Source organism: Patella vulgata, chromosome 5 (assembly GCF_932274485.2).
Source record: "Patella vulgata chromosome 5, xgPatVulg1.2, whole genome shotgun sequence".
Taxonomy (NCBI): domain Eukaryota; kingdom Metazoa; phylum Mollusca; class Gastropoda; family Patellidae; genus Patella; species Patella vulgata.
The window spans coordinates 64,059,362-64,074,000 of record NC_065883.2 but is presented as its reverse complement, the minus strand read 5'-3'; the positions used below and the strand labels follow the sequence as shown (position 1 = coordinate 64,074,000).

The 14,639-nt window shown below is 36.6% G+C and overlaps 1 protein-coding gene across 1 annotated transcript; it reads right to left on the bottom strand.

Annotated features, from left to right (window-relative positions):
* Positions 1-1,832: 1,832 nt before the first annotated feature.
* LOC130010304 (uncharacterized) lies at positions 1,833-14,601 on the bottom strand. The gene is made up of 10 exons (XM_050548161.2): positions 14,538-14,601; positions 14,011-14,139; positions 12,413-12,577; positions 11,272-11,508; positions 9,911-10,087; positions 9,454-9,615; positions 8,420-8,589; positions 7,522-7,733; positions 6,006-6,379; positions 1,833-5,213 (listed from the first exon to the last, which is right to left on the bottom strand). Exons 1-10 carry the CDS (start codon positions 14,581-14,583, stop codon positions 4,843-4,845), a joined length of 2,043 nt encoding a protein of 680 aa, XP_050404118.2. The 5' UTR covers positions 14,584-14,601; the 3' UTR covers positions 1,833-4,842.
* Positions 14,602-14,639: the final 38 nt, after the last annotated feature.

Genomic DNA, 14,639 nt, shown 5'->3' with positions numbered 1-14,639 from the left:
AGGGTTCTTAACCAATCGTCTTGAAACTTGGCGAATGTTGATTCCTTCTCCGAAGGGCGGTGCCACACCATATTCCTGAAGCAATGGTACCACACTAACTTTTTGTGTCTCGAGTATGGGCCTCCACTCATCTTGAAAGTTGACATACTTATTCCTTGTAGCCGAATGATGACAGCTATTGATTTGGGTCCATGCCCTATGCAGAGGGGTGTTGTCACATCCTTTTTTGGGTAAAATGGTGATTATTCAATCATATCATAGGCCTATTCCAGTCACACCAAACATCATTGATACCATTTTATTGATTCCGGAATTATAAAAAAACAAATAAGGGGTGTGCGGCCGTGTGTTGGTAACCCCGGACACATTTATGGTGTATAGAGTTCTAGTGTAATTATAGTCTTATGAAAATGAGTTTGGGAACTCACGGGTGTACTTGACCCCTCTCCTAGCCCAACGATCACAAAACTTGATTTACTCTGCTAAGAATTTAGTCAAATTACCATAGATCTTCTAGAGAGATTGCCAAGAAATTAATCAGTTAATTTTTCTCCCATATTTAGATTTAAGCTAATAAAATGCTCTTGAAATATGAGTGAATTCTTATCTGTTTAAACAAAAGTAAATTAAATAATTTTTGTAGCTCTGTGCCAGTTTTTACTAGAGGTTTGCCCATAAATCATGGCAACCATCAGTGTTGAAAACTGCATGTCTATCGGTGTGTGTTCGTGACTCGATGACGATTAGATCATCCCGCGTGGGATAACAATCTTTTATCACTCCACTTCCACGTAACAGCCCAGAAAATGCGTGTCAGTAGGTTAGTAGTGAAATCTATTAATAGCATATTACCGGATCAGACGTGACCTGGTTTATCTATGCTATTGAATATCACATTAATGAAAAATGAAATGAAATGGGGTTTAACGTCCTACTGTTCTGCTCCTAAACTGGGCTAATGAAAACGGGCATACGCCATACAGTGTGCTATGAGAGAAATTTTGCCCGGACAGCGGCACTACGGCCTACTCTTATATCGAATTCCAACTGTCAAGGGATCTTTTACGTGCACGCCAATATGTACACGGGAACTCGTTTTTTTGCCCCATCCCAACGACTAGACAGCTGTCCTTGTCAGGCCCTCCGTCCTGCATCACTGACAAGGGGAAACCACCCCGGAAAATCTGGATGAACTTTCTCGGCCAATGCAGGGATCGAACACCCGACCTCCAGGCTAGCGAGCCAGCGTCTTGCCCACTTAGCAACGTGATCCCCCACATTAATGAGAAATGGTTGTCATTTGAAATAATATCACACCACTCCCTTTCCTTTTCCTCGACACAAACAATTCCAAGAAAAATAAAAACTGAGCCCCGTCCAGTAATGCGCTGCATGGACAGCTGTCTAATCTGAAAGACATAACATATCAACTAATTCGACTCAAGTCAAGCCTGATTCTGCTTTATTCAAAACTAATCGGGCCGGAAATGACAGCTATAAATTCACAACCGTGAAAGATAATTAAGTTGATAAACATGGCCGTTATACATATCCATAAGTAAAATATGTATCTCTTGCTTATTAAAATTTGACGCACCTTAAATTTGTTTTTCGTATTGTAGGTATGTGTTTGACCTTGGGAAATGCCCGATTGTTGTTTACAGTTTAAAAATATTGGGCAAATAAGAAGGCTACAAATAGGTGGGATGATACTCTATTATTAGCTGTTATTAAATGACATAATTATTTCCTAAAATAGCTGGCGTGATTATATCCCATAACCGTCGTCCATCATTAAATGCCGCAATTTTATCATAAAATAAACGAGAATACAATAAAATATACATTTATTATACACAAAACAAACAATAAACAAACAATTTTTATATACATGAACTTAAAATTTGATCGATGATTAGATTGAGCAATAAATACAATTAAAAGAGTCATTTAAGGATGCATTATGTAAGATGTAGATCAAGAGCTGTATAATAGTTCAAAAATAGATAATGATATATAAAAATAAAGAAAATTTCAGTCAAATTACTTTATCCTGAGCGATGTTTTAAATGTTGGAAGATGTAGCGTAGATTATTTATTATTATAACAACTGCAATAGTCAAAATAGACTAATTTAAATTAAATCATTAAATGGCGATCATGTTTCAATCCGTTTAAATCTATGCCACCCGATGGTCTAAAGCGTAGATTATGTTTCTCATGTTTATATCTAAATAATAATTTATATAACATTTGGAGCCAAAAGAAAGGATTGTAATAGGCAGATTTGGCTCTTACATAATGCATCATAATATACATTTAATTCTAAATAAATAAAATGAAACACACATGCATGAAACAAATATAAAGATATTTATAAATAATGAATATTTACAATAAGCACTGACCATAATGACTATTCGATATTTAGTGAATTAATATTGTTTACTAAGTATCTTGAATATGTATGAACTAAAAATAAAAATTCATCTAATATCAGGGCCGTCGGAACGCCGGGGTGGGTGTGGGGCGAGGACAAGCTAGCAGAACCCCATTTTACCTAATTACGCTGACAGCACCCCTCCCCACCCCAATATGAATTTGTAAAAACTTATATATTTATAATTTGAAGATTAGTAATTATTAGTAATTATGTAATGATATATAGAACTTGGTTTTCTCTTTGGTCCACTAGTTTACCATGTTCCTGAAGCAACGATCGGGAGTTCTACAACATCTAGATGCACGGAGTTAAAGCGAGATCAAGCATTATATTAAAGATGCTAGTTTACATGAACCATGGGTTGTAGAGCTAAATTCCTATCAATTTATCTTTTAACAAAAATAATACTAAATTTTCAAACAGTTTGATTTAAACAAATCAAAGATGATATTTAAGACATGACATTAACTGAGTTTGATAACATGCAGGAATCCCTGAGATTTTTCTTTATCACCCAATAATACATTCTACAGTAGATATCACTTGTGTGATATATTTCATAATCTACTGCAATATCTCCTGAGGAGATATCGCTTTACATGAATTTGATTGGTCAGTTGAAAAGGAACTACTTTTTTTTAATTTCAAAGAACAGTTCATTTCTTATTAAAAGTAACTTTTTTTTTATTACAAATGAACTATTGTTATTCAATTGATCTTGATGGAAACACTATAAAGGACTTTGCAATGGTTGAATTGCGGTCAAAAAATGATGTATCACTACGCCGTAATGTTCAGTAAAAGTGAAATCTACAGCAAAGAATTATATTTATCAATTTGTGCATGTAAGAAGGGATTGGGTGATAAATAAAATCTCCTACTCGTCTTTTTTGATATCAAAAAAATATCAGATTCTCGTTTTTTGTTACTTTATCAACTTGTGTTGATATTTTTTGATATCAAAAAAGACTGGTAGGAGATTCTCTATTTATACATTGATACAATTACAATGCATTAATTAAGTGAATGCCATATCCGTTGACCTTTTCTAATCAAATTATGCAAATTCGACAAACAATGGTGTATTAGTTAACAGGCACATGATTGAATATGCATTTTTGTGAATTATAATGTATGATCTTATTATTTAAAAAAATAATTTTAGTATAGTGTATACGGTAATATAATGGTATGCGATATCACAGCGATGTCACTTAGGTTGAAGCGGACATTAAATAAAGCTATTTCACACACATTATAAAAGTAATATAAATGCACGGGAAAGGCATCACAAGATCTCATATTCTTAACCGTAGTTTTCCCTGAAACGGAAATGCCAATTTTTATAAATTATATCTATTATAGGTGACCTATTTAGTTTTGTCTAATCTTTATGGACAAGAAAACAAACGGGAATAACCAAATCTTATTATTCACTTTTCAAATTAGAAATATTACGCAACTCAGGTGGCATGCAATTTTGTTGGAGATAAATATTTGATAAAAATTGTTGACAAATCATAAGCCAATATTTTGATCCCAGAAAGGAAATTCAAGAAATATTTGTAATCATTTTACCAAATTAAAGCCCTTGTGGCTGCAGTAAATGTTAGAATTACTATATGACGTCATACGGATATGGCGTCAACATTTTTGGACTCACAAGTATCGACCGTCCGTAATACATTTATGGTGTTTAAAACCCAATAGTTTTAGAGATATTCGTGATTTTTGGTATACAGCCAGCATCTTGGATTTGACCCCACCGCCTTACCCCCTTTTTTAAAAAACAACTCAGAACATCATAATGAGTTAATACGGCTATAATAGATAATTTTATAAAAGTGGCCATCCTTAATTTCGTCACGGGGTCATAATGGGTATTTCCGTTTCAGGGAAAACCACGTTGCAATTTGTTCGACGTCAAATGGTAGTTTGACCAGCCGACGTGGGAATATTCAAGCTGAGAAGGTGTAACACTTAAGACGGTCATGAAAGAACAAGAGACATATTTAGGTCACACCAATTTGATTTTCAGTTTTTCTGGAAAACCTGTTACAATTTTGCTTCTTATTTCTTCAAGAAAAGGAATAATTTAAAAACCAAAAGTACTTAATTGCACGGTTCAAAATGTTTTAGCTGCAAATTTTAAGTTTTGAGATTTGAAAAAGAGCATAATTCACGAGATTTATTTATCATTATTCCGAAGAACTGAAAATTAAATTAGCTTTGCCTTAGGGTCTATTTTTGTAAATCAGTACTTCAATTTGACTATTTGTCAATGTTTTCATACCAAAGTACTGTGACTTTAAGAATTTATTATTGGCAGTTAGCATCTATTGACAGCAGTTGAGGCTATTTTGGCAGTAAATTTGTATCTTCAGTACTCATGCATGTCGTTAAAAACTCGATAATAAATACGGCTTTTCACACACACCGTTAATTTTCAGCGAAGAATAATTGTTTCTAAAACGACGATTAAATTTAGTTGCATAGAAAACGTCCTTGTCAGTTATGGTATTATTGTGAGTAAAATCGAATACGGACATATTGTTTTCGGTTTCTGACCTCACGGACGTAAAAATGACGACCCTAACGTTTCTCAAGTGTTTTAGACGACTAACGCAATACAGTTTGTTAGTTTTTAAAACTATCCTTTTAGACAGATTTTTCAGGCCCTTTATTGGTTTGACGTTCTTCATTGTAATAGTCTGGATAATACGACCGGCTGCTTTCTCGGTTTTGATGTCAATGATGGTGCCAACAAAACCTGAAAATAATTTTTAAAAATCATAGAAGTAAAGATAATAGATTATACACTAAAAACGGCTTGGGTGGCAAAAGGGACAAGATTATACCCTAATACAGGCATTAGGCGCATGTGGTATGATAAAATTTAATCTTAATGTCAATGGTTTCAGGTCAACTCTAACAAATTCAAGGAAACTGTTAACGGGCCTTACGCTATAGACTGTTTCTTAAAACCAGGTGACAAAAGTACTATCTTGAGAAGCTCTTACAACTTCCATGTAAAACGACCGAGGCTGGGTTATTATGAGTGCTAGATAGGCCTATACTTTTCCCCATGAAAGACAGATTACTTCCGGTTAAACAATCCACTCAAAATATTGGCATTTTCCTGTTTACATGACAACGTAGATTATAAATATATACCATGCAAAACATTGATTATACACAATCACTGAAATCGCCCAGCTCAAACTTATTTAGCACAGTTATCATGTAATATACACCTTGAGATAAATGGTATAGTGCCCATATCTGAATAACAGGGATGTTTAGCTTGAATGTGCTATTTAACCGAAGAACTGACCCGACATCTGAGCCAGTGCCGGTTTAAAACGGAAAACGGATGGGAATGGGGCCCTGACACGCGTAAACCCATACCCATACCCAAATACCCAAGTCCAAAAAAATAAGTTAAGTTTATATGGAAATTAAAGTTGAAATATAAATTTATAGATTTCAATATACGATATTGATTAAATAGCCAATGACCGAATGCTCAATGATCTGAATAGCCTGTAGTATGTAAACTTACCGTAAGACTGGAGGCAAGCTGGGGTAACCCACTCGAATATATCGGATCTCTTGTGAACCTTACTTAACCTACAAGTTGGAGTAAGGGGCTTATTCGGACACCGAGGACATGTTTTTCTTTTCACCACAGGCAGCAGCATGGAATCGCACCTTTTAAATCTAGGATCGTAAGGTAAGGTGTTGGCACAACATTTGGCTCGGTCTTTGCGTCCAATGATGAAATTATTGCAACATTTTGACCCGTATGGTATCACCTTGTTTCCGCAACATTTAGGAAATTTATTGTGGAGCCTTTTTGAATGAAGTCTGTTGTCACAATTCACAGCACAAGAACAGTTTTCATCTTGATAATGACAAGCTTCTAATCTGCAGCAACTAAAATAAATAAATCGCAGTGGTCTGGAATTATTCATTTTGTATTTTGTATCAATATAATTAAGCAAGCAGAGATTGGTCACTGTTCTTGCTTCTAGATTTCTATACAGAACCTATTTATAATAACAGAACACAGTTTTTATGGGATACAATCACTAGTTTATTCTAGAAGCACGACGTTTCGACAAGTATCCTCTTATCGTTATCAAGCACAAATGACAATTTAGTTAGTTAGTGTTAGTTGTATTTTACGTCCGCTTCCACCGAGGTGATATCGCAGACAATGACAATTTAGTAAACTTGTGGACAATATATATGAAATTAATAAGAAACCATCTGCATGGATTAAGAATAACAGTAATAGAAATAATCAAGGTGTAAAGGATATTTAACAATAACAACAAACATAACAAGGTAATTAGCTACTAATAAGCACTGATACTGCATGATTAGAGGGTTATTAACAGTTATGAAGCCCTTCAAAAGGGTAGCATGTATGGATAGTGGGAAGTTGATAAAGCACAGGTAGTGAGGCCATGTGCATGAAGTTAAATAAGATTTGCATTATATAAGTACAACTATAACAATACACAATTTGTACTAAGAAAACAAGAACAAAAATCCTCTAAAAATATAAGGGACAGGTTGGGAGAATCTATAATATCGAAAATTTATTAATGAGATGGGGTGGGGGCGGGGATTTTAGTACAACCAAAGATTAATAGTTAAATTATGTTGGGCATCTTAATTACATCATCATATGCCCTGGGGATGTAGAGCCCTAAGTCCCTATTGAGTTCAGGTGAATGTCTTCTGATATTTATAGCTTCTGATAATAGAGTATCAGGGATTTTTAACACCCGATCCTTCCCTCACCCCACTCCAAAAAAAACCCGAGGTGTGCCAGGTTTCTCTCCTTACATACAAGCCACTTGAACCAACTAAAGGGCACGTTTTAGTCCTTCCTCCCTCGCCCATTCGAATGTTTATAAACAAGATAATGGCGGTTGTTAGTCGTATTCAATGCGCAGATACTTGAATTTGAACGTAAATTACTTGAATTTAGACCGATGTAACCTGACATCTGGGCACCAAATCCACGCGAATTTCTTATTTTATTACGGAATTTTGCATTAACTTACATTCCATCTTTGGTTGGTATTTTATAAATCGTTTTACGGCAACACATCTCTATTGTTTCATCAATAGCGTCCACACCACAGCAAGTTAATCGACGACTGGTGTTAAAATGATGCAATACGTTGCCACAGCAAACCTTCTCAGACGGGGAATACTGATCAGAACCACACCATTCCCCTCCTTGCTTTTTCTTCACTGTTCCGTGATGACAGATCTGTTGAATGACAAAATATTTCAAAAATTAAAATTTAAGTAAAACGTATCATGCCATTTTAGATAAAATAACATTCCACCTGGAATGAAAAATTATATACATATTTCAATCTGAATATCTTAAGCAAGGCAATAAGGCCTTATCCTATTTTGAAGCCGCGGTGGGAATGTTCTGTGAGTATGGTGATGGCTCGCTTCTTCAGGATTGCCAACAGTGCAAGAGACCGAGTGTACCGTGTTGCTCTTGAAAACTGAATTCGAAATACGTTCTTTATTAATATTTTGGATTATAATGTTATGTGGGTGTGGGTGGGGTATTTAATCAAATCCTCTGATAGAAAGAGTATGGGTTGTTTATTAAATACCCCACCCCACCACATGGACCTGCATCAATCATGGACCTGCATACTGCACACAGAGAACTGTTTACTTCGAGATTAGATCTCTGCCCCAAATGGCCACCATATTGAAATAATACTATTTTGTTATATGGTTCTTATTCGTTTTACATCTTTACAAGACTAAATAAACATTTTTAGTTTCATTAAATATAAAAATTGAAACGGAATAAATATAAGTTTTTTTTTTACTAAACTTGCCGATGTAGGAGTTAAAATGTTGGTTAAGTAACTTCCCGACTGTTCTATAGCAGAGCTAATTATAGACATACAAGTTAGTATATCATACCTGATCTTTTGAATTAAATGTTTCCCCAGTAAATTTGAAACGATGGTAACAACAATCATCATCATCTGGTTTACTTTTCTTTACACCCTTTTCACCTTGACAACAGATTTCTCCTTCCTTTAACTCTTGTCCATTACAACATGTACTATTAATTGGTATTGGTGTTCGATCTGAAACAGTTATCAAATTTCCTATCATGTTTGTTTTAAGACGGCTGCACATCCGAGAAAACATAACAGAGTAAATGGCTTTAAAATTGCCAGTGTTAGGTGTGATCTTTTCTTTACAATATTTGGCCTTTGAAGATATCATTTATTCAACAGCTGACACAAATTTATCGATGGAACTCTAAACGAGATTTCCGCTAATGTATTTCTGCTTTCCTCCGCACAGTTTTAGCTAAGGGAGGGGGAGGGGGCTGTGGTCTCAAAATACCATGGCGGTCTAAGCTTAATTCTGAAAGGATTGGAGATTTTGGGGGGCATGTGTATCCAGAAGGTGATATCGTAGACAAGTTGTCTTATTTTTATTTTTTTATTATCTTAGCGCACGCGCAGGGGTCTTTCCTGTGGGAGGACACCGGGGTACCCGGAGTAAACCCACGAGGTTGGGAAGGCGCCCTTATCTCCAAGCCACATACACCCACACCAGGGATCGGAACCACAGCCGCAAGCCACAGGTCACCGACCAGCTACTAGAGGTCGAAGCCCGGTACTCTAGACCACTAGGCCACCCCAACCCGGATTCTGTCAGATCTTTACTAAAGTCTACACTGATATTCCTTTGATATTCCTACATGTGAAAATTTGCGGGTCTTTCAAGATCAAGCGATGAAAATACCCAGAAATGAAAAGACATCTGACATCACGGTTTCTCTATTGAAAACATTGTATGTACGAAATGGCATCTGCCATAAATGAACCCTTTTACTGTGATGGCGATATTTGTTTAAATTGTATTACCCTCAATTAATTGCCTAACCTGTGGGTTGTGTTTGAATATGGTTAATTACTATAAGTCGAAACCATACTTACGGGAGCAACATTTCTGTTTCTGTTTATCTTGTATAAGATGATATCCACAACGTTCCATCCCCTTCTTGTAAACTTTCTGACCAAGGCAAAGCGTATCATCACCATATATTTTATCTTTAGCTTTGCCGTTACAACACAACTGTGTATTAATATTGTATGTACCTTTTAAAACAACCATAAGAATGCAATTCATAATTATATATGCACGTCACTGTGTAAAACAAAATGGGTAATACGTATTCTTATCGATTATAGAAGGGAACGGCAGTTCAAGCGCTTCATTTGCCTGTTCATCCCTCACCAGTGAGTTTTATATCATAAGGTCTGTCAGTGGGTCCAGTGGCGCGGTTCCATTAAGGGATACGGTCGCCTGTGAATTATTGAAATAAAAAAGGCCTGCTTTGTGTTAAGTGAACGTTAAACCCTATTTGTTTATTTTTGAAAGTTTTAGTTTTACCTGTCCCACAACACTCGTCATATTCGTAACCTGTAGTCGAAGGCAGTTTGATAGAGATGGCTTTGTGGCAGCATTTATGCGTCGTGATATTTATTGCTGCTTTACCACAACATCCCCTGGTGTCATCAATTTCCGTCATACTATCAGATTTTCTGTATGGCCAGTCAGTCACGTGATCTGAAAAGGAGAACGCGTCACTTTATATATAATATGAATTAAGATAAGCCTACATATGAGGCCTGGGATTAGTGGTAGGTACAGCATACAGTAAAATGAAATGAAATGAAATGGGGTTTAACGTCCTACTGTTCTGCTCCTAAACTGGGCTAATGAAGACGAGCATACGCCATACAGTGTGCTATGAGGGAAATTTTGCCCAGGCAGCGGCGCTACGGCCTATTCTTATATCGAATTCCAACTGCCAAGGGATCTTTTACGTGCACGCCAATATGTACATGGGACCTCGGTTTTTCGTCCCATCCGAACGACTATACAGCTGCTCTTGTCAGGCCCCCCGTCCTGCATCACTGACAAGGTGAAACCACGTCAGAAAATCTGGATGAACTTTCTCGGCAAATGCAGGAATCGAACACCCGACCTCCAGGCTAGCGAGCCAGCGTCTTACCCACTTAGCCACGTGATCCCGTACAGCCTAAAACAGACGTAAAGGGGCCAGTTTGCTTCCAAATATAATCATTTAATAAATTGAGTGTTTTATGAACTTGCAATTGCGGCAAAAACATACAACAAATCCCTCATAATAAAACCTTTTTCAAATGCTCCACCCACGGAAAAAAGGTTGTCACTCAAATCGAGCAAAACAGACCAAAAAACTAACTAATCCGCGGTAAATTTTCGGTTGGTTGCTACTTAAGAAGGGTTTCGCATTGCGGTCCTTCTGTCTGCGATATCACCCAGGTGGAAGCGGACGTAAACCCCCACAAACGAACCTACGTTACGACCCTGGAACAGTCTGGCCCAAAATATAGGCATCCAAGTCACAACACTATCTGACTAAAATCAACTCTAGCATGTTAGGGGATGATATTCAAGTAAACATAACTACCACAGGATTTTTAGTTTTAAGACAGGCGTGAGATTGCGATTTGTAATCAGTTGTGTGTACAATTTATAGTTGTAAGAGATAACGTCATAGTCTAATAAGCCCAAAACGAATGATAATAAAAATCTTCATTACATTTTTCTATATCTAAGTCAGATTTCATTCACCCGTCTTCATTATAGCCTGGTTGAACAGAAAAATGGGACGTTAAACTCCATTTCAATCATTCAAGTCTACTTTTCTGTCCATTTCATATTTACATGGATAGATCAAAGAAATGCTCAGCAGGTTGTCTTACCATCACAGCAGGAGTTTTCATAGACGTTGATAGTCTTTGCGCCACATTTCAACTGTGACCGGGGCAGTAAATGGAGACCCTTTTGACACCAATGTGTCTCTAGATTGTATGCATTGTGTAAGCAACACTGCACCTTCTTTACTTTCTTTTGCTTGCTGTCCGGATTATTTCCACAGCAGATGTCTTTATCAGGATCAAGTAGGGTGTTGCCACAACATTCGTAACGCTTCGATGCATCTAAAAATAAATAAATAATGACAGACAATTATATATTGGTTCAACAATGATGAATTAAATGAAATGGTGTTTAATGTCCTACTGTTCTGCTCCGACTAGGCGAATGAAGACGGCATACGCCCTAGTGTGCGATGGGGGATATTTGTCCGGACAGAGACACTATGGCCTACTCTTATATCGAATTCCAACTGCCAGGGGATCTTTTACGTGCACGCCAATGTATACATGGGACCTCGGTTTTTCGTCACATCCTAACGACTAGACAGCTGTTCTTGTTAGGCCCTACGTCCTGCACTACTGACAAGAGGAGTCCACGTCAGAAAATTCCGATGAACTTTGTCGGCCAATGCAGGGATCGAATACTCGACATCCAGGTAAGCGAGCCACCGCCCTTCTCACTAATTGCCCCCTGACTCCATATATGTTCAACAAGTTACATGTATATTTATAAAATGTAAGACAGTAGATAATAGGGTGGGGCGGGTGATAGATGGAGAGTTGATCTGGGGTGGGAGATTGATGGAGGGTTGAGCTGGGGCGGGTGATAGATGGAGAGTTGATCTGGGGTGGGAGATCGATGGACGGTTGAGCTGGGGTGGGAGATTGATGGAGAGTTGAGCTGGGGTGGGAGATTGATGGAGAGTTGAGCTGGGGTGGGAGATTGATGGACGGTTGAGCTGGGGTGGGAGATTGATGGAGAGTTGAGCTGGGGTGGGAGATTTATGGAGGGTTGAGCTGGGGTGAGAGAGTGATGGAGAGTCAGTGGAACTGCGGATGGCAATATTACCCACTGTTAAATATTCATGGAATGCTAAGAGAGAGGGGGTGAACATATGCTGCGTCGTCAGGTTCTATAGTTGGGATAAATAAAAAATATTTTTGAAATGTAACGTATTTAACAAACCTGGAATGTCTAATGCCACTTTATCACAACAGATCTGTTCCTTATTAACGATGATTTTATTGTTGCAGCAGCTTATAGAATTATTTGAACTGTCGATTTTGTTGTATACCTTACCATTGCAACAAATACTGCTAACTTCATGATAAAACTCGCCTTTTCTATCATCTATAAATTAAAAGACACATGTAGCTATTTGATTATATTTATTAGTACAGATGTAGATACGTATCAGAATACAAAGGTCGTTGCGTATTAATTCAAATGTGAAAATGAAATGAAATGGAGCTTAACATTCTACTGTTTTGTTCCGACTGGGCAAATGGTGACTGGCGTACACCATATATAGGGCCTATAAGGGGAATATTGTCCTACTCTAATAACGAACTGCCAAGGGTTCTTTTACGTGAGCGTCAATCTGTACACGGGACCTTTGTTTTCCGTCCCATTCGAACGACTATACGTTGTCCTTTGTCATTAAATGTGCCTTTTCATGGAAGGGCGAATGAAATATTCAGGCTGAATTTAATTCAAAATTTAGATATGTTGAGTCGAACATACGGTTCATTTATCTTCTGTGGTGTGCAGTGGCGAACAAAGAATTAGTCATATCAAATATCCATTTAAAAATCCACTTTAAATGCTATAGTCTGGAATCATCTTTAAATTAGGAGCTAAATCACTAATATTTGGGACCTAGAAATTAACACAAATGGCGCTAGAACGCATTATGGTACACGGTTCGTGTACCAATGGTAAAAGGTTTATTTTGACTTAAATATTGGATATCAGAAGCCCATCTTTTCCAGGTAAGATCGCAGCATCATTCGTATTTTCAATGTCGAAGACGTTGGACGATTTTTGGTTAGAGACTTAGCTACTTTAAAGTAAAGAAAATCTAAGGTTTTGTGATCGCGTTGTATGACGTGATCAGTCAGTTGTTTATTTATTTCCGAATTATAAGGTCACCGGGAAAATATTTATTTATTATGAAGTCAGCATTATGTGACGTTTTGGTCAAAGAGGTGCGGAGTAAATCACGTGATCATATTATTTAAGTGCACGAGCAATGACCTCGAACTTTAGGAAGCGTGTAGATAAAACAATTAAAAAGGAAGTATTCTTTACAAAGGTGATAAGCATAGTCTACATATGACCTAGAAAGATCGTGACAACGGTATAAAAGAATGTCGGGTCTTTCAATAACATTTTTTTTTGTATTTAATACGATCTTTTAGAATGAAGTTACACTAGCGTAAATCGTGATATAAATGATAAATCTAATATATTATTATTGACATTTTTGATTACATAGATACACGACGTGCACAGGGTCAAAGATAACTTCCGCAAATGAAAAAGACATGACATATAAACTATATCAATATTTGCACTAAATAATACCCCCCCCCCCAAGATCACACCAAAATCTACCCCCCCACCCCACCCCAATACACACACGCACACAGAAACATTAATAAAACAAATTAAAAAAAAGCCCAAAACAACTAGCAAATCAAAACAAAAATCAAAACCCCAAACCACAACAAAACTAAAAAAATTCTTCTATTAAATGGTAACATATTAATTAATCAACTCACCTAATCTATCATAACAACACTTTTTCGAGGGTGCAGATTCTTCTATTTTGTCACAGCCACAACTTATCTCATGACTGCGTAGCTCCATTAAAGTTCCATTACAATGCTCACGAAGGTTACATAATACTCCTGAAAGATAGAAATGTATGGAATTAATTATATCGACATAATTCTTTTGAAGCCCAAAAATGGTAGCCTAATTATTGACACTATGATCGTTTTATAATTTTATAGTATTAAAAGTGAGTTTTCTCTTTCTGTTCATCTTTATCCCCCCACCCCCCCAAAAAAAATAGAAAGAATAAAATAAAAAAAAATAAACAACAACTCCCACCTCCAGCAATTAGCAATGATAATAATAATAATTAAAAAAAAAAAAACCCAAAAAACAAAAAAACAATCGAAATAAGAAATTAAACGTACATACTAGCAAACAAGAAATGAGGATCCGACTAATAATGGTAACAATTAAAACCTGAAATAGGCCTACTAATTCAGTGTAAATGGTAATTATTAGTATAGCCCACCTTTTATAACTAGGAGTATAAAAACAAGAAAAAGTTTCAGCTCCATCTTTACGTCCTGTGTATTTGAAAGTCTGAAGAAGTATGAATAATTGTGTAAATAAG

Bases quoted from the DNA above. Each gene is read 5' to 3' on its own strand.
- LOC130010304 (XM_050548161.2), bottom strand. From the start codon at position 14,583: ATGGAGCTGAAACTTTTTCTTGTTTTTATACTCCTAGTTATAAAAG. The intron at 14,140-14,537 runs GTGGGCTATACT...TCTATCTTTCAG, and splicing joins TATACTCCTAGTTATAAAAG to GAGTATTATGTAACCTTCGT. The intron at 9,616-9,910 runs GTAAAACTAAAA...TTGTTTTAAAAG, and splicing joins TGACGAGTGTTGTGGGACAG to GTACATACAATATTAATACA.